The sequence below is a fragment of the Gymnoscopelus braueri genome (assembly GCF_963280865.1).
Source record: "Gymnoscopelus braueri genome assembly, chromosome: 17".
Taxonomy (NCBI): Eukaryota; Metazoa; Chordata; class Actinopteri; order Myctophiformes; family Myctophidae; genus Gymnoscopelus; species Gymnoscopelus braueri.
The window spans coordinates 50,371,906-50,390,322 of record NC_137617.1 but is presented as its reverse complement, the minus strand read 5'-3'; the positions used below and the strand labels follow the sequence as shown (position 1 = coordinate 50,390,322).

Below are 18,417 nucleotides of genomic sequence, written 5' to 3'. Positions count from 1 at the left end.
ATACAGAGCATCTTAACAAAAATACCAATAATAACCAGAGAACTATTCACAAAAATATAGACACAAACAAAAAATAAACTTGCATACAACACCATACTAACTCATCACCACCCTCATTATCTAAACAATAAAACGGAGAAAAAACGAACAATGTGGGACAACTGAGGCACAAAATATAGTTACGTTTTTTTTTTTTTAACTATATCCTCAGCTTGTGAGTGTGCTTGAGGTTAGCCTCCATGGGTCCAGACTGTCTTCATATATCATATATCTATATCTATATGTATATATATCATATATCTCTATATATGTCATATATCTATGGTATATTGTCTCTGTTTGAGGTGGAAACCTCATAATATATGAGGTTTCATTCTTTTTTTATTTGAATTCTGAAAAGTTTTGAACATATTGTTGGGCCCGATCTAAACGTATTAGCTTATATTTCACTACTTTTAAAAACATTGTTTAATAATTAGCCGATCTACATCGACACGTTGTGAGCTTGTAGATCGGCTATTTGAACCGTTTTAAAAAGTTTTTTCAAAATAGTAAGAAAATGGCAAAAAAAAAGTTTAGGGATAACGTAAGGCAAGGCAAGATAAGGCCCAAAACTTTTCAGGATTCAAATTCAAAAGGAGCAGATCTTACTACAAGCCCGAAACGTGGCGCGATGCTTTTGTGTGACGCTGTAGTGTGATCAAAGAAGGCGTTGATTTATGAAAAAACACAAACGTTAATTAACTGAAAAACTGGTTCTGCCCGACAACAAGGACATGTACAGACTGTCAGCAGTTGGATGTGAGGCTGATGTATGTACAGTGTGAGCCAGCCTACACAGTAGGTCTATGGATCTGATATTATACACAGTAGGTCTATCTATCTGATATTATACACAGTAGGTCTATGGATCTGATATTATACACAGTAGGTCTATGGATCTGATATTATACACAGTAGGTCTATGGATCTGATATTATACACAGTAGGTCTATGGATCTGATATTATACACAGTAGGTCTATGGATCTGATATTATACACAGTAGGTCTATGGATCTGATAGTATACACAGTAGGTCTATGGATCTGATATTATACACAGTAGGTCTATGGATCTGATATTATACACAGTAGGTCTATGGATCTGATATTATACACAGTAGGTCTATGGATCTGATATTACAACCCGATCTCACACGACTTAGCATACATTGCACGGGAGTGTCATTCCGTGCATAGACAAACTGGAAAACCCCAAAATCCCGCTTCTCCCCCATTGTGACTAAACCATTTCGGAGGCGCGCAGTCTCAAGGGAACTGGAGCCACGTGAGGGACCACCGAGCCAGCTGAAGCGAGCGAGTTGCCGTCCCGAACGTTGCGACGTTCCCTTGAGACTATACTCAGCGCCGTTTTTGAGTTACGTACCGATAGGCACAGAATGGTACATTTGTTGCTTCCGGGTTTTTTCCGGGTTGCAACCGGTTACGCCCACCGTGGGACTCGCCGTACATAATGCACGGATTTTCGGGGTTTTCTAGGCGACCATGTGCACGGAATGACGTGCGCTGGGTCCGTGCTACGTGTACTACATTCTGTGAGATCAGGCTGGATATTATGTACCGTCCATCAACAGTGAATATCGTCGCTCTTGTCGGGCAGAAACCTCTTATCTCCATATTCTAACTTGTTTGAGTTTTTTCGTAAATCAACGCCTTATTTGATCATACTAAGACGTCACACGAAAAGCATGAAAAGCAGCAGATCTACAAGCTCGAAACGCGGCGCGAAGCGGCGCGTTTCGAGCTTGTAGATCTGCTGCTTTTCATGCTTTTTGATTTGAATCCGTAAAAATGACAGTTTTGGACGATATATATTTTATACAGTCCATCAACAGTGAATATAAAGAACAATTTACAATCTATTGACAGTGAAACACTGAGCACTTCATCAACCTTTATGATACTATAGTGGAGTGGTTCCCAATGTGAGGTCCGGGGACCCCCAGGGGTCCTTGAGGGGGTTCCAGGGGGTCCCAAGCAAAAAGAAATTGATAATATAGCATAAAATAAAAAAAAAACAGTTTAACCACTTTAACTCTATATACATCCCTCACAATGCTTCGCGCTTGTAGATCTGCTATTTTAAAAAAAAACATCTTAAGAAAATGAGGAAATGTTTTATTATTTCCTACAACATTTTAACAATAAATCCCTGGAGGTCCCTGGTACTAAATATTTTCAGATAGGGGTCCACGGACAATAACATATGAATTTGGCATGAAAATGTTTGAGAACAAGTCCTTTAGTGGACGTCAGTAGAACATGAACACATGAGCCAGGGAAGACGGGGCTCATTAACCCATTGATACCTGGAACGCATCTGTGTCACTTTAGATGTCTTTGGCTATTCAAAAATAGCAGATATACAAGCTCATAGCGCGGCACCGAGTGCCGCGCTATGAGCTTGTAGATCTGCTATTTTTGAAAAAACTCTTGAAAAAAAAATCTTGAAAGAAAATGTTTTACTTTTTTTTTTTCAAAATGTTTCAAAATTTCAAAACTTTCAAAAAACCTCAGGTCTTAATGGGTTAAAGGACGACTTCACCCATTTTCAACGTATCTTCATATAACTGGTCCTCACTAATGATGAAAGGATTTTTTTATAATCCTACTCGGTCACTTCAGAAACCCGCCTACCAGTGACATCATCATTAGGCAGGGTTAAACAAGAAAAGAAAAAAAAATGTTTTGCTAACATGAGAAACAATGGCTTCTATTATAGCATGCTAACTTTCCAGGAATAGAAAGCCTGCCGTTTCTATTAGCTTGGATTCCTCATCGATGATGTCACTGGTAGGTGGGTTTCTGAACTGTCCACAGCCCTCCTCTGAGACACAGACGGGGTAGACAAAAATGGTGCCATGTTATGATGAGCATAAGCGAGGACCAATTATATGAAGATAAGTTGAAAATCTGTGAAGTCGTCCTTTAATCCAAAAACATGAATTCCTCTATGGAGGACAAATGACTGAAGATGCTGGTTGTTGCACAGGGAGGTTTGACAGCTCACATTCTAGTAGAATATAATATTACCACAGTAGAGTCACCTGTTAGATTAATAATCATAATCTTCATGGTTTGGGTACATGATCTCTCCTCAGCCTGAGAGACTCACAGATGAGATCGTAGCGTCCAGGAGGAATGTGACCAACGTTCTTCCACCTGTCCTTCTCTTCACAGTAGCACTCCATGTTGGTGGGATACCTGCATGAGGAGAGACAAACAGATACCTGCATGAGGAGAGACCAACAGATACCTGCATGAGGAGAGACCAACAGATACCTGCATGAGGAGAGACCAACAGATACCTGCATGAGGAGAGACCAACAGATACCTGCATGAGGGGAGACAAACAGATACCTGCATGAGGAGAGACCAACAGATACCTGCATGAGGAGAGACAAACAGATACCTGCATGAGGAGAGACAAACAGATACCTGCATGAGGAGAGACAAACAGATACCTGCATGAGGAGAGACAAACAGATACCTGCATGAGGAGAGACAAACAGATACCTGCATGAGGAGAGACAAACAGATACCTGCATGAGGAGAGACAAACAGATACCTGCATGAGGGGAGACAAACAGATACCTGCATGAGGAGAGACAAACAGATACCTGCATGAGGGGAGACAAACAGATACTACAGTTCTCAACGGGTCTGAAAATGAAGGCGGCCCTAACTGGGCCCTACTGGGCCGGCCCGAACTGTTGTCATACTTTGTAATACAAGTAATGAGAAAGTAATGTACTCAAAGTCACGCATCCAACAAGCTTTGAACTGAGCATATTGGACCTTCCGTTCCAGAGATAATGGCCGAAACATCTTGAAAACTGCCACTTTCGCCGATTTTCGATTGAGTTTTGTCCGTTTTTCTTTAATAACATGGGGCCAGCGAGGTCGGACGGCGACAAACTAGACACCAAAGTAAAGGTTACTTTGAGCTGCATCCAACACATCCACTGCCATTTCCGTCGGCCTTACCGTCAGGCCGCTAGGGGTAGTTTTCAACATGGAAACTATAATTGCAATTATCTCAAATAATTGTGATTAGGCGGTTATGTAATAATAATTGTGACAGGCCTAACAGCCATGAGAGAAATGTCTGGTTGTGTGGGACAAGAAGCCACGTTTTTCCCAGCGTCGTCGTCTTACCCGTCGATGTGGTCCCGCCCTCCTAGAACGTAGATCTTTCCATCCACCGCCACCGCGCTGTGATGGTAGCGTTCTGCTAGCAAGGGAGCACACCCGCTCCAGCGGTCCGTCTTGGGGTTGTAGCACTCCACCGAGCTCACCGTCAGATGAGTCTGTCTGATGAGTCCAGTCCTCTCCACTGTCCCCTCCCTTCCTCCTACAGATAAACAACAATTAACCCATTACATCTGTGTAATCACTTTAACCATTATTTTATACTTTTGGCTATTAAAAAATAGCAGATATACAAGCTCTAGCACAGCATATGAGCTTGTAGATCTGACCCGCTATTTTTTTTTTTATCGTGAACATTTTTGCAAACCTTTGAATATACATATTTTTAAAGCGAACATTTTTAACTAAAATCTTTGCTTCCCTGGAACAACATATTTTGAGATGGGGGTCCACGGCCAAATACACATCATTTTGGGGTCCTTGACATGAAAAAGTCTGAGAACCACTGATTATAGCAATATCAGTGTTTTAAAAAAAACTGTTCCCCCCCCGAAGCAAAGATTTGAGTTACATGTTCGCTTTAAAAAAATATATTCAAAGGTTTGCACAAATCTATACAATTTAAAAAAAATTTGCAGATCTACAAGCTCATAGCGCGGCACTCAGTGCCGCGCAGGAACCTATTTGACCAGGAGCACGCGCAGGCACACGCATAGAAGCTGAACTAAGATTGATGGCGGAAAGTTACTAAATACATTTTTTAAAATCCGTTTTACTTCTACTCCACTAGACCTCAGACATGGATTAAAGCAAAGATAATATCTCGCGACTGAAAAATGGTGTCCTAATGTGTGATTTGGGAAGGATAATAATATAAGTCCTATAATACCTATCAGGTAGATCTTTCCATTCAGACAGCAGACAGCTGCTTCTTCACGTGGAACCCTCATAGGAGACACATCTGTCCATACAGAGGTTTCTGGGTTGAACCTGGCCACCTTGGGCGGGTTCGTCTCTCGTGGAACGCCACCTAGGGTCCAGGAGGACGCGCGCACACAGGCACGCACACGCACGCACGCACACACGCACACGCACACACACACACACACACACAAATATGTAATAATACCAAAAGTGTGTTAACCTTTTCGGTTACAGCACGCAACATATCAGCGTAAATGTTAAGATATGCCAGCACTAGATGTACCCTGCTTTAACTCATTCACTGCCACAATTATTGCTGGCCGCGTTTGCCCACTGCCAGAGATTTTTCATTGAAAAAAAAAAGTACTCAGGAGCCGAGATACAGAATTTTTAAGTTTTAAGTTAACAAGGAAGTGGATGGGAGTGTAGATCTTTAAACAATCATATCTCCTTGGTCTTTGGGTCAAATTTGAAAAAAAAACTTTAAAAAAAAAAAGAAAAAATTGAAAAAATTAAAATTACGTTTTTTACGTCAGTGGCAGGATTGGTAAACGGGACAAATTACGTTTTTTACGTCAGTGGCAGTGAATGAGTTAATAAACCTCTAGCACTTAATGTGTTAACCATTATGATCAGGGTATGTAAAACAATTACTATTTGTTTGTTTTTTATAACAGCGTCCTGTTTGTGCGTTCAGGGTCTCTGAACGCACGTTAAAAAAAAATGCCTCTGGTGATAAACCCACTCCATATTTGCATACTGGACCCTGATTGGTCCCTCACTACTTCGGAGGGAGTGAAATCCAATCACAACTGAGCGTTGCCAGAGCAAATCTGCCGAGGGCTAGTGTTTTTTCCCGCACTGGCAGATTCGTCTGGTTTCCATGGCCGTATATAAACCTGTTCCCTACCAATAAAATAGATGAGTCCATCCAGAGCCACCACTGTAGCAGGTGAATGCTCTACCACGCCCACAGACTGCAGGAGCGTCCAGGTGTTGGTGTCGGGGTCGTAGCGCTCCATGGAGTCGTTGCTCCTGTCACTGCCGTGGCCGCCCACTGCAAACACACATCCACCCACAGACACCAGGCCTGTGTGGGGGCGGAGCACATGGATTAACACATTAAAACCTGGAAAGCATCTGTGTCATTTTAGCTATATATATATATATATATATATATATATAAATATATATAGCTCATACCGCGTCACTTCGTGCCACGGTATGAGCTTGTAGATCTGCTATTTTTGAAAAATCTAGAATTTTTTGAAAGAAATGGAAGAAATATATATATATATATATTCTTAACTCAAATCCAAACGACTTAAATCAGTGGTGGTGAGTTCTAACATTAACTTAGAACGTATGTGATACGGTAGTTTGAGGATCTTTACTTAAGCCGCCGCGTGGCTCGTTCATGGAGGCCATCTTCATCCAGGAGTTCTGGTCCACGTCGTAGCGCCACATGTTCCTGCTGTTGCTGTCGCTATAAAAAGGGTTTTTTATTTTATTTACATTTTGAATGTAAATGGTTTATATTTGAGTGAAACACTGCATTGATTATTTTTACATCACTGCAGCGCCATCTACTGTTCAGGTCATTACCTGGGCAGTCGTAACACCAATCACCAGAACGTTGGGTTCACCTGTTACAGCTAAGATGCATGTGATCAGTACTACTGAGTCTCTGAAGAGGGAAGGAGCTCTTTCTTCCTCTATCATCTAACATTACAAACCTAACCTCCTAGATACTCTGTGCAGAAGGCGCACACGGTACGTCTTTTCTTATGCGTTTCCTTTGTTTAAAGGATCTACACCATGAATTTAAAAAAAATATTTGATATTTAATATCATATGGTGTATGTCCCTCCTCAAACCTTTTTCAAAAGGTTTGAGCCTAAATCATCACTCAGATATACTCATCCCAAGTCAATTGCAATTGTCTCTGGCTTATACAGCACTTTCAGCTGCAATACCAAAACGTCCTCTTGGGCAGGGGGGGGGCTACTGAGCAATTATGTCTGTTAATAAAAATAAAAAAAAAGGAAAAAATCTGCATAAAAAGAAGCATCTAAGAAAAATACAAAATCGAAAAAAAAACACTTTGAACATTTTTGAACAATTCCACCAAGTGTTTGAGGTGCCTGTTTCACCCACTTCCGGGGGGCGGAGCCAAAATCCGAGCCCGAAGTATTTGTTCGTAGACCCCCACTTAGGGGGGGTAGAAAAAGTTTCGGAGCGATTCGGGCACTTTTCATTTAACATGGGGTTTGCCATCATTAATGTTTGTGACATCACAATCATTGACATTCTGAAATGGCCTGTTCAGACACGCCCATTCTGAAAATCTTGATTTTCATGGTGTAGACCCTTTAAATTGTCATCGTTGTAAATGGTGCATTTATATAGCACTTTTATCCAAAACCCTTTACATTGATTGTGCCATTAACCCATTCACACACACATTCATACACCGATGGCAGAGGAAACCATGCAAGGCACCAACCTGCTCAGCAATTAGGGGTTCAGCGTCTTGCTCAAGGACACTTCTACACTAACTCTGGGGGAGCCCCCCAGCCCGGGATCGAACTGGACACCTTGCGGTTTCCCAGTTCACTCTACCCGGCCACTCTACCCCTGAGCCACTGCCGCCCATTGTAATTGTATAAGGTGTGTTTATGTGTTTATGTTTAACACTTAACCTGCCATTGACGGATATCGCCGTCATACATTTTTTAATTATTTTTCTTAACGTCCAGAACCCAAGATAACGTGATCTGAAGATTTACTGCTCCATTCCCTTCCTGGTTAACTTATTACTTTAAAATCCTGTATCTCGGCTCCTGTGTACTTTTTTGTTTTACTTTGTATTTTTGTCCAAACATGCTATTTTCAGCTCGGTATAACAAGAGAACGGGAGTTCACGATGACATGTTTTTTTTTTCTTCACGGAAGCACACAGTGATTTCCTCCGTGATTAGCACCCATCAGGGGATCCATCATACTGGAGATAGATATTCTGTGGTTCTTGAAAAATGAGTCAGAATGCTTAAAGGGACTACACCATGAATTTTAACTTTTTCTTATTTTGCGTGTGTTTTTGGTCTCCCCTACCTCTCTTCTATCCCCAAAAATACCCCAGTTTGAACACTCAGGCTTTCACAGCAAATCTGGGGTTTTCTGTAAATTGGTCTCAAAACAGGCCAAACTGATTTGTACCCTGACGTGACGTCACGTCAGGGTACAATACCTCCCGTTTTTCAGTTAACAAAATATATATATATATATATATATATATATATATATATATAGATTAATATATTACAAGTAAGACGCGCGAACGCTGGAAGCGAACGCAGCTCGAAAATATTGTGTATTTACGGACTTGTAATCCGTGTTATTTCACCGTGATGGGGAGAGAACATTGACATTGACATTGTGTGTGTGTGTGTGTGTGTGTGTGTGTGTGTGTGTGTGTGTGTGTGTGTGTGTGTGTGTGTGTGTGTGTGTGTGTTTTGCAGGCTGTTGTGTGCATTGTAATCAGAGCATTGTCTAAATTCCTGCACTCTGGCGCACTCGGGTGGCTGCTTACAACAGGCAGTGCACGCATGTGAGTCACATGGGGGCGCGAGCCAATGAGAGCATGAACATAGACACACAGACACACAGACAGACAGACAGACACACACACACACACACCACTTGGTCGGAGGCGCGGCGTCGCAATTATTATTTTTATTATTATTTTATTTTTTCACTTTTTCCACACAGAACCAGGAGATAACATGCATACAAACTGGCTCAATAGCGCCCTGTGCCAAACAGGACAATGTGGTATTGCAGGTGAAAGTGCTTTATAAGCCAGAGAGAAGTTAGTTGGAATGAGTATATCTGAGGCTTGATTTAGGCTCAAACCTTTTTAACAAACGTTTGAGGGACATAAACAATATGATATTAAATATTATTATTCTTTTTTAAATTCATGGTGTAGATCCTTTAAAAATGCTGGCAGAAGCTACCTGCCAGCGTTAGAAAGCCCCTGGCAGTGAATGTGATATTTAAGTGAATATGGACAATTCATTCATCAATATGGACAAACAATTCATGGACACTTAAAATGACAGCATGACTGTCAACATGGGACATTTACAATTCATGACGTTTACAATTCATTGTATTAAAAAACATATTATTTGTTTTATGTTGCAGTTTTTCAAGTTGTCTATCTTGGGTGGAAAAAGCCCTTGTGAACACCAGTGGAGCATATGGTCTATTCTGCCTCAGAACTCAGATATATTTTAATTAGGTAAAAGTATCAATACTGTAATATAGAAATACTCCGTTACAAATAAAAGTCCGGAATTCAAAATTTACTTGAGTAAAAGTACAAAAGTATTGGTATCGAATGTACTTAAAGTACCAAAAGTAAAAGTACTAAAATGTTTGAAAATAGCAGATCTACAAGCTCGCAACGCGTTGTGAGCTTGTAGATCGGCTATTTTCAAATAGCCTATGTATAAAGTAGGGCTAAAGTGGTTAATGTATGTTTTATAATATAATAATTGATAATTGCAAAGTAACTAAAGTTTTCAAATAATTGTAGTGGAGTAAAAGTACAATATTTGCCTCTGAGATGTAGTGGTATTGAGTACATGTACTTAATTACTTACTAATTGATGCCTATCCTCGAACCCTCTGCTCCTCCAGCCAGATACAGGAAGGAGCCTGGAATTAAAAACAACCACTTAAAGGTTTCATGACATTCAGTTTTACCACACATTAAAAGTCTTTGTCATGGTCCTTCAAACGCGTACAAAAAATTCCACTCCAGTGATCCATGGCAGGTGTTTTTCTCTCACATTTCTAAAGCCTTTTCAACTGCAATGAAAAAATAAATCTTTGCCTACGGGTGTCGCTGTTGAGGGATTTTGCCTGTCAATCATCGCCTCTGCTAAAATAATTGGAAAAATAAATTATACATACCTTTAAAAAAAAGAAAAACCCTAACCATAACACATTGATTGCCTAGATCGAGTTAACTCGTTTTTAAGAATCCATCGCTTGATTGCCTAGATCGAGTTAACTCGTTTTTAGGAAAGAAAAAAAAAATTCAAAAAAAAAAAATGTAATTTCTTTTTTTTTTTTTTTTTACCCAAAGACCAAGGAGATATGATTTGTCGAAGATCTAGACTCCCATCCACTTCCTTGTTAACTTAAAACTTAAAATTTTTGTATCTCAGCTCCTGAGTACCTTTTTTTTCCAATGTAAAAACCCTGGCATGAAAATGCAAAAAATCTGAAATAATTCTGGCAATCAATGTGTTAATTCCATGAATAAATAAAATACAAAATAAAAACGAAGTAGTGAGAATAGCACATCTACAAGCTCACAACGAATGCGTCGCTATGAGCTTGTAGATCGGCTATTCTCACAAGTTATAGTTATATAAGGAATTCTCTGTTGGGCCTCAAGCTAAAAGGTTTTGGAAACACTGCATCAGTTCAGTGGTCTCAACGTTTATCAGGACACGACCCCCCAAAATAATCATATTTGAACTGGGTGGGGACCCCCCAAAATAATCATATTTGAACTAGGTGGGGACCCCCCAAAATAATCATATTTGAACTGGGGACCCCCCAAAATAATCATATTTGAACTGGAGACCCACCAAAATAATCATATTTGAACTGGGTGGGGACCCCCCAAAATAATCATATTTGAACTGGGGACCCCCCAAAATAATCATATTTGAACTGGGTGGGGACCCCCCAAAATAATCATATTTGAACTAGGTGGGGACCCCCCAAAATAATCATATTTGAACTGGGGACCCCCCAAAATAATCATATTTGAACTGGAGACCCACCAAAATAATCATATTTGAACTGGGTGGGGACCCCCCAAAATAATCATATTTGAACTGGGTGGGGACCCCCCAACATAATCATATTTGGTTTGAACTGGGGACCCCCCAAAATAATCATATTTTAACTGGGGACCCCCCACCCTGACAAGCACTTGGAACTGTAGGAGTTGAGAAATGACATTTAGTTTGACTCGGTTACACAGATAAATATTGTGAAAACAGCAGATCTACAAGCTCACAACGCCTCGCTGTTATTTTCTAAATGTTTGCCTCTTTCTTATATTATCTGACAGTTTGGTCAATGTTTGAGCAGTGTTTGTAGTATAGTTTTACTAATCTAAAGTATAGATTACTTTTGATGCAGTAATGTATGTAATAAAGTCTTTTTTCATTTAGTTTTATTTTTAATTTTCTTCATCATCTGGGGAACCACAGGTTGAGAAACACTCCATCAGCCCATTAAGACCGGGAACGCATCTGTGTCTCTTTTTGATTTGAGCTAAGAAGCATTATTTTACACTTTGGCTATTCAAAAATAGCAGATCTACAAGCTCATAGTGCCGCACCGAGTGCTGCGCTATGAGCTTGTAGATCTGCTATTTTTTAAAAGTCGTGAAAATGTGTGCAAATCTTTGAAAGTATTGTAACTCAAATCTTTGCTTCCGGGGGTCCCTGGAACAAAATATTTTGAGATGGGGGTCGGCGGCCAAATACATATCATTTTGGGGGTCCTTGACATGAAAAAGTTTGGGAACCACTGATATAGCAATCTGGGAACCCATCGCCAAATAAAAAGGAAAAACAGCGCCCTCTGCTGTTTTTTACTCTTTCACTTGGCTCTGGGACGAGCTGAACGGAGCACCCGTGTGCAAGGAAACCAGGGTTTTGGTCTGCCCTCAGCGCTCCACTTCCGGTGGTGCGACTATGTTTTCATTCCCACTAACAATATTTCTACACAGAACACTAACACCACTTCTCCCAGAGAACATGGATGGTTTTGGTTATAAACCCACTTGTTTCTATGATGAAAGAGCAAGTTAAAATGTGAATATCTTTCCGTGGTTTTGTCTGCTCCGAGGACGCTATTGTTAAATGAGTTTCGGTTTGTTTTCAGTGGGAAGCGAGCGCACAGACAGTAAATCCCGCCCACTACATTTGATTGGGTAAAGCGTGGCCTGCTTCCTGATCTGAAGGCACGCCCACTTGTAAGCTAACGCGCACACGTTCTGAGCGGGGCTCCCGACAGATTCAGTAGCGCAGCTCTGAATCTGTTCTTGAGAGATCACTGATATAGAAACATAGGTTTTTTTTCAGAATACTGTTGGGATTTAGAAGACATTTGTAGAATGGGCTTCAGGTCTTAACAAATTGCGTGCCAATCGCGTAGTTCTACGCGAACCTAAATAATTGCGCAGTGTGCCAGTCGCGTAGATCTACGCGAAGAGGTCTTTTTTTCCCCCTTTTTTTCTCAGGTTCACATTTCATTGTAGGCCTCTCTCGCAGTGACACATTTCACTGTAGCACACCCGGATATGGAAATATCTGTATCCGGAGATTTTCGTTCCCACCCGCCTCCGCTCTAAATCTTCCTCTAAACCGCCATTATCTCAGAGTTTTTTTTCTCCTCGCTGAACGCTGTTTAACATAAACCAATACTGCAAAATGGAATGTCGCCGATTGAAACGGTCTTCTCTGGGCCACTCACACAGCTACCCTGTGTGTCTACAAACAGTTTAACGCGCGATCTTAAGGTATTTAGCGAGGTCTGTGGCGACGTGAAAAAAACAAAAAAACAACAATAAATCGCTGGCACTGGTGAGTACATTATGATATTAAACTCTGGCGTGGAATGCGTTAATGGGTTAGTTGATGAACTCACCTGACGTCGCCACGGCATGGCGACATAACCTCAGCGGCAGACGTCCCAGAGCCTTCCACTGGTTGGTCAGGGGGTTTAAGCTCTCCACCTTGTAGACCCCCCCCGGGCCGGCACGGGTCCCGCCCCCCAGAATCACGATCACTTCAGAACATAAAGAGAAAAGAGTTAATTTCCTTCAGTTCACCAACCAAACATTATGTTCCAATCAGTGCTGCATCGCGATGCAAACTGCAGAGGGTACAATGTACATATACAGGATCTTTGAGAGAAATAAAAAGAGAAAAATATATTTCGGTTTTGTGTTTGCGGGGGGCGGGTCACGCATCAATCTTACCAAGACACAGTAGTTGACCAGTCAATGACACATAACTGGCTGCTATTTATATATTATTATATCACTACATAATGTTATAACATTGACCTAAATGGCGTTATATCAACAGGGATAGGGTGATTAACACATTGGGTGCCAGCATTTTTTCATAACAACTTACGTTGGGTGCCAGCATTCTCCCCATTGACTGCGCTTTGCTGTTTAAAGCTCTAGACTCCACGAGGAGCAAATCCATGTAAAAAAAAACATCCATTCATGTTGCGCGATGACCCTGGCTACAGCCTGGAACGATAACATTTCACTCGCGAGTTACAATGGGGGGGGATCGCGCATCGCGCATGACCGGTTTTCCCCACCGGAAACAGATTCGGAGATATAGGCGTTTTAAAGAAGGAAATAGACAGGAAGTGGATGGGAGCCATGTTTTTGTTTTTCCGGTGATCTATCTGGCCTATCGTTCTCAAGATCACAATGGGTACTCCCAGAGCTGCTCTAGCCCCGCCCGTCTGGAGAAAAACGAAAAAAACAAAAAGACATATTTCACGGTCTGGACCGTGTTCGGCACCGGACCGCTACTCTGCGCAAACACGGTTCAGACCGTGTTTGGCACCCGATGTGTTAAAAAAGGTTATGTCTGTATCAGAGATGACTTTGGACAGGTGGAAAACTTTAGTTAAACTTGCAGAGTGACGCATTACTTTACCTGGGTTACATCTTCTGATAGATCATAGATGTACTAGAATGTTGACATGAAATAAAAATCCTGTTTAGTGTTTCATTAGCGCGATCGTGACAAAATAGGCTACAGCGACGGTGCACGTTAGAGATGCGTGGATCGCGGTTTTAGCCGCGGTTGCCGCAGTTAACTCATTCAGTGCCACATGACGTCTAAGATGTCACGTGGCCTGACGCCCTGAGCGCCACATGACGTCTAAGACGTCATAAAAAATAATAATTAAAAAAAATCATTTCTTTTTTTTTAAAACATGTCCAGAACCCAAGATATGATGATTTGAAGATTTGCTGCTCCATTCACTCTCTGTTTAACTACTTACTGAAAAAGGCTCTATCTCGGCTCCTAAGCACTTTTTTTACAATTAATTTTGCTGTGGCACTCAGAGCCAAAATTCCATAAATAAGCATGGCATTGAAAGAGTTAACCACAGTTTGGGTGGATTTGGGTCAATCAAATATAATTATCAATCACTATTGGATAAACCGCGGATGAAATAATGCAGGAATTAAATTAATGATATCAATCTATAGGCCTATAATAGCTTTTAAAAAGCACGAAATTTCACCGTGTGTGCGTTTGCAGTATTTTAATATTACATAATTTTACACCAGGCACAAATTAGCCGCTCACTACATGTTGCTTTGCAGGCAGCCAGTGTTGCCAGGTTGCGAGAGAAATAAGCAACCAGGTCTATGAAAACAAGCCCAAAACAAGTGCCAAACAAGCCCAAAAGTCGCTTATAAAAAGCTTATAAAAAGCCGACATGGCAACAAAGTGGTTGAAAGCAAAAGTAACTTAATGAAGACGTGCGCTTGTTGTTACCATGGTTGTGGATTGTATACAGTCACTGCATGGCGACAGTGGTGAGTGACATTGGCCCGGATTCATAAAGGGATTTACGACCATATTTTGTACGTACCGGCATTTAGGACAAAGCCTACACCTGCAGTCGGATTCATAAAATTTTTTTGTTCTGTGTTTTGTGCGTCAGGTGCGCACGTTCTCAGGTCAGCCCCGAGGCTGTCTTACCAGGGCTGAAATGTGCGTATGTCTTTAGAATGCTTTATTCTTCATGCCAAAATCAATTACAACAGTGGCAAACCTCAAATAAAATATATATGTGCCCAACATTTGTCAACACATAATATATATAAAATTAAAAATAAATGTCAAAGGATGTATTGCTTGTAGCCTATGCATAATATAGACATGATGTAGATTCCACCGCTTTTTATTTATTTTCTAGGCTATGAGTCGCATTTAGAGCTGAATTATAGGTCCCTCAGTGTGTTTGCCAGCGGCCAACTCAGCCAAAGTGTCACGTAATAATGAAAATAGGCTATATGATGCCTTAATGAAACTGCGGAGGGACTGACTTGCATCAGTGTCCGTGCCGCGGACACATGAAAGCATTTATTACGTGATCCGCTTCCAGACAGAACAGTACGTTGTCAAGGCGATGCGACACCGCATCTGTTATCTTTGGACGAGGCGGAGTTGAACTTCAAACTTTCATCAGCGTTGCCAGATGTTGTGAGAGAAATAAGCAACCAGGTCTAGGAAAACAAGCCCAAAAGAAGCAACTGGCACTTAGGCCATTATAAGCACTTTAATTAAACCGTTGTGAGCTTGTAGATCTGCTATTTAAAAAAAAAATCTTGTAATAAAATGTGGAATATTTGGAAGATTTTTTAAAACATTCTAACACAAATCTGCCTCCAGCTGGCACAAAACATTTCCAGATGGGGCTTATAGGGATAAATTAGCGTACATATTAACTTGGGGGTCCATGACACAAAAATATTTGACAACCACCGGTTAAAACAATTGAACAATTGTGAAGCAAGCCCAAATAACCAACTACACTTTAGAAACAAGTCCAAAAAACCGCACCCCACAGCTACCAATATTTACAAGCAACTTTACAGAAAAATAAGCCCAAATTCGCTTATAATAAGCGGACATGGCAACGCTGTTTAGCACGGTTCAGCACGGTGACGTTAAAGTTGGATGCTGTTGGACGCAGCCTTCCAGAGTAATCATCACACCTGGTCATACGCACTGGTAGTACGCACGTCTCTGTGATATAGGAACCCCTTTGGGAATTGCACGTCCGTTTGTGACTACCAAAATACGACCTCCATTTACGAACTTTATTTACCCCATATTTACGACCCTCGTTATGAATCGGGGCCAATTGTTTATAAGAAAACTAACGTCAGGAAAATAACAATTATTTGGTGCGGTTGGTGCGGATCTATAAATAGGATGATATAATTACCACGGGTGGATGCCGATGGATAATGAACTTGTTAATGCGGATTTGGGTGACAAAAAAACCCATCCGCGCATCTCTAGTGCACGTCAACACACGTTGAAACAAAGACAAAGCTAGCAAGGATTCAACAGTGATGTCACTACAGGAAGTAGCACGGACGACGCTGTTTATGATCCACAGTGACATCACTGACGAATCCTTGGTATCTTCATGTGACCGACTCAACTTCTCTCCGCTCTGTGGACAATCCTGGCGACGCAAGGTTATAGATTTACGGCGGGGAAAACTTGGAATTCCCGGCCGCCTTCTCGGTGGTACATGTCCCACGGACCGGCACCGGGAACCCCTGCTTTACACCACTGAGTAAGACAGTAGTAAGACAGTAGTAAGTACCTGTAGTCCTGCGTGGCCGGGCCGTGTTGCAGTAGTAAGGCCTCTTCTGGGCCTCAGAGATGAACCTCTGACAGCCCGGCTGTTCCTTCACCACGTCCAGAGCCTCTATCAACGTGTACAGGTAGGGGGAGCTGATGAGAGGCAGGCGGATCTGCTCCAGCACCTTTTAAAGAACACACAGAAGAAGAACACTCATTTTATTTACTAGTCCCAACTGGGTAATCAATCAGCCTTACGGGCAAGGTTTGCACAAACGCTGCCAGAGACAGATCTCTGTCTGTCAAAGATACCCCATATGCTCAGGTGTCAAAGATACCCCATATGCTCAGGTGTCAAAGATACCCCATATGCTCAGGTGTCAAAGATACCCCATATGCTCAGGTGTCAAAGATACCCCATATGCTCAGGTTCCAGGCACACACCTGGCAGGTCGCTCAAAACCAGAGTGATTACTAGGGGTGTAACGATACATTTTAACAGCGATACGATACGCATCACGATACATGGTTGACGATACGATACATGGACGATATCGGTTCATTCATGGTGATACGATACAATTCAATGATATAAAAATCGATAAAGTAAATATTTAGCAAAAAAAAAAAATCATCTGTGTGAAACGTGTGGATAGAGCAGGTTTTTTTGAGTGGAAAAATAATGATTATGGATATAAATAAGTAAACACAGTGATTCTCTGGTAAATACATGGACGTTGTGTTTGAACACATTATGGACAAACCCACACCTTGACATGAACACAGAGATTACACACATTTATCAATAAACCAAGTGTAGCGACATGGAATGGAAAGAGTAATTAAACTCCTCTTTCTCTTTTTTCTTCTTAACCCATTAAGACCTGAGGTTTTTTGAAAGTTTTGAAATTTTGAAACATTTTGAAAAAAAAAATCTAAAACTTTTTTTTTCAAGACTTTTTTTTCATTTTTTTTTTCAAAAATAGCAGATCTACAAGCTCATAGCGCGGCACTCGGTGCCGCGCTATGAGCTTGTAGATCTGCTATTTTTGGGAAAAAAAATCGCATCAAAGCCCCGCCTCGCGCCAAAGCCCCGCGCCTAATAACGAGCATACCTTTCCAATTTCCCAACGAATGCCAATTTCCCTGTAACATATAGACGCCAAGGATGTATTGGAACGGCGGGCGTTGTTATAACAACTCCCTGTACTTAAAACTACCCAGAGGTCTGGACAGAGGTCGCAGATCACTGATCGTCTTGTCACGGCGAGACTCAGGAATGACTGACCTTTTCAAAGCTCTGCTTGCGGGTGGGACACTTGTCCAACCACAGCATGGCAGCATCAAACACCATGTCCTCTTTGGTCACATTCAGATGGTCACTGGACAGGATGTCTGTCAGTCTTTCCACTGAGAGAGAGAGGAACTCTTCCTATTGGTAGAAAATAAAAAATACAGTAGATCAGCTGATAGATAAAGACACTGTTCTCATACTGATTGATTGATTGATTATGTACAAGAACAGGGGGGGGGAGGGTCTGCTGTCTAACGGGAAAATGGTACTACCTCCTCCTTTGGCCTCCTGAAAGGTGATTTTTTTAAGGCTCTTTTAAATGAGCCCAGCGAACTGCATTTTTTGAGGGATGGAGTTAGACTATTCCAATCCTGGGTGGCAGTGCTGTAGAAGGAGAATTTGCCCATGTTTGATTTATGGGTGGGTGGTACCAAATTGTTGTTAACGCTCCCTCTGGTATTGTGACTGTGGGTGTCGCTAACCTTTTGGAGGTATTTACTCAGATATGCGGGAATAGGAGGC

At 41.4% G+C, this 18,417-nt stretch overlaps 1 protein-coding gene across 3 annotated transcripts in view; it reads right to left on the bottom strand.

Annotated features, from left to right (window-relative positions):
* The window catches only part of LOC308105325 (kelch-like protein 24), a 33,458-nt gene that overhangs the window by 6,007 nt on the left and 9,034 nt on the right, over positions 1-18,417 (bottom strand). For 2 of the 3 annotated variants that reach the window (XM_080455983.1, XM_080455984.1), the window contains exons 6-14: positions 17,890-18,033; positions 16,624-16,786; positions 12,883-13,023; positions 9,807-9,861; positions 6,531-6,622; positions 6,047-6,226; positions 5,102-5,242; positions 4,219-4,414; positions 3,108-3,264 (exon numbers count right to left, since the gene is read on the bottom strand). In XM_080455983.1, the coding sequence (XP_080312109.1) occupies positions 3,132-3,264; positions 4,219-4,414; positions 5,102-5,242; positions 6,047-6,226; positions 6,531-6,622; positions 9,807-9,861; positions 12,883-13,023; positions 16,624-16,786; positions 17,890-18,033 (1,245 nt within the window). In that variant the 3' untranslated portion in view covers positions 3,108-3,131. The remainder of the gene's footprint in view (positions 1-3,107; positions 3,265-4,218; positions 4,415-5,101; positions 5,243-6,046; positions 6,227-6,530; positions 6,623-9,806; positions 9,862-12,882; positions 13,024-16,623; positions 16,787-17,889; positions 18,034-18,417) is intronic. The other variant, XM_080455982.1, reaches the window with a different exon arrangement.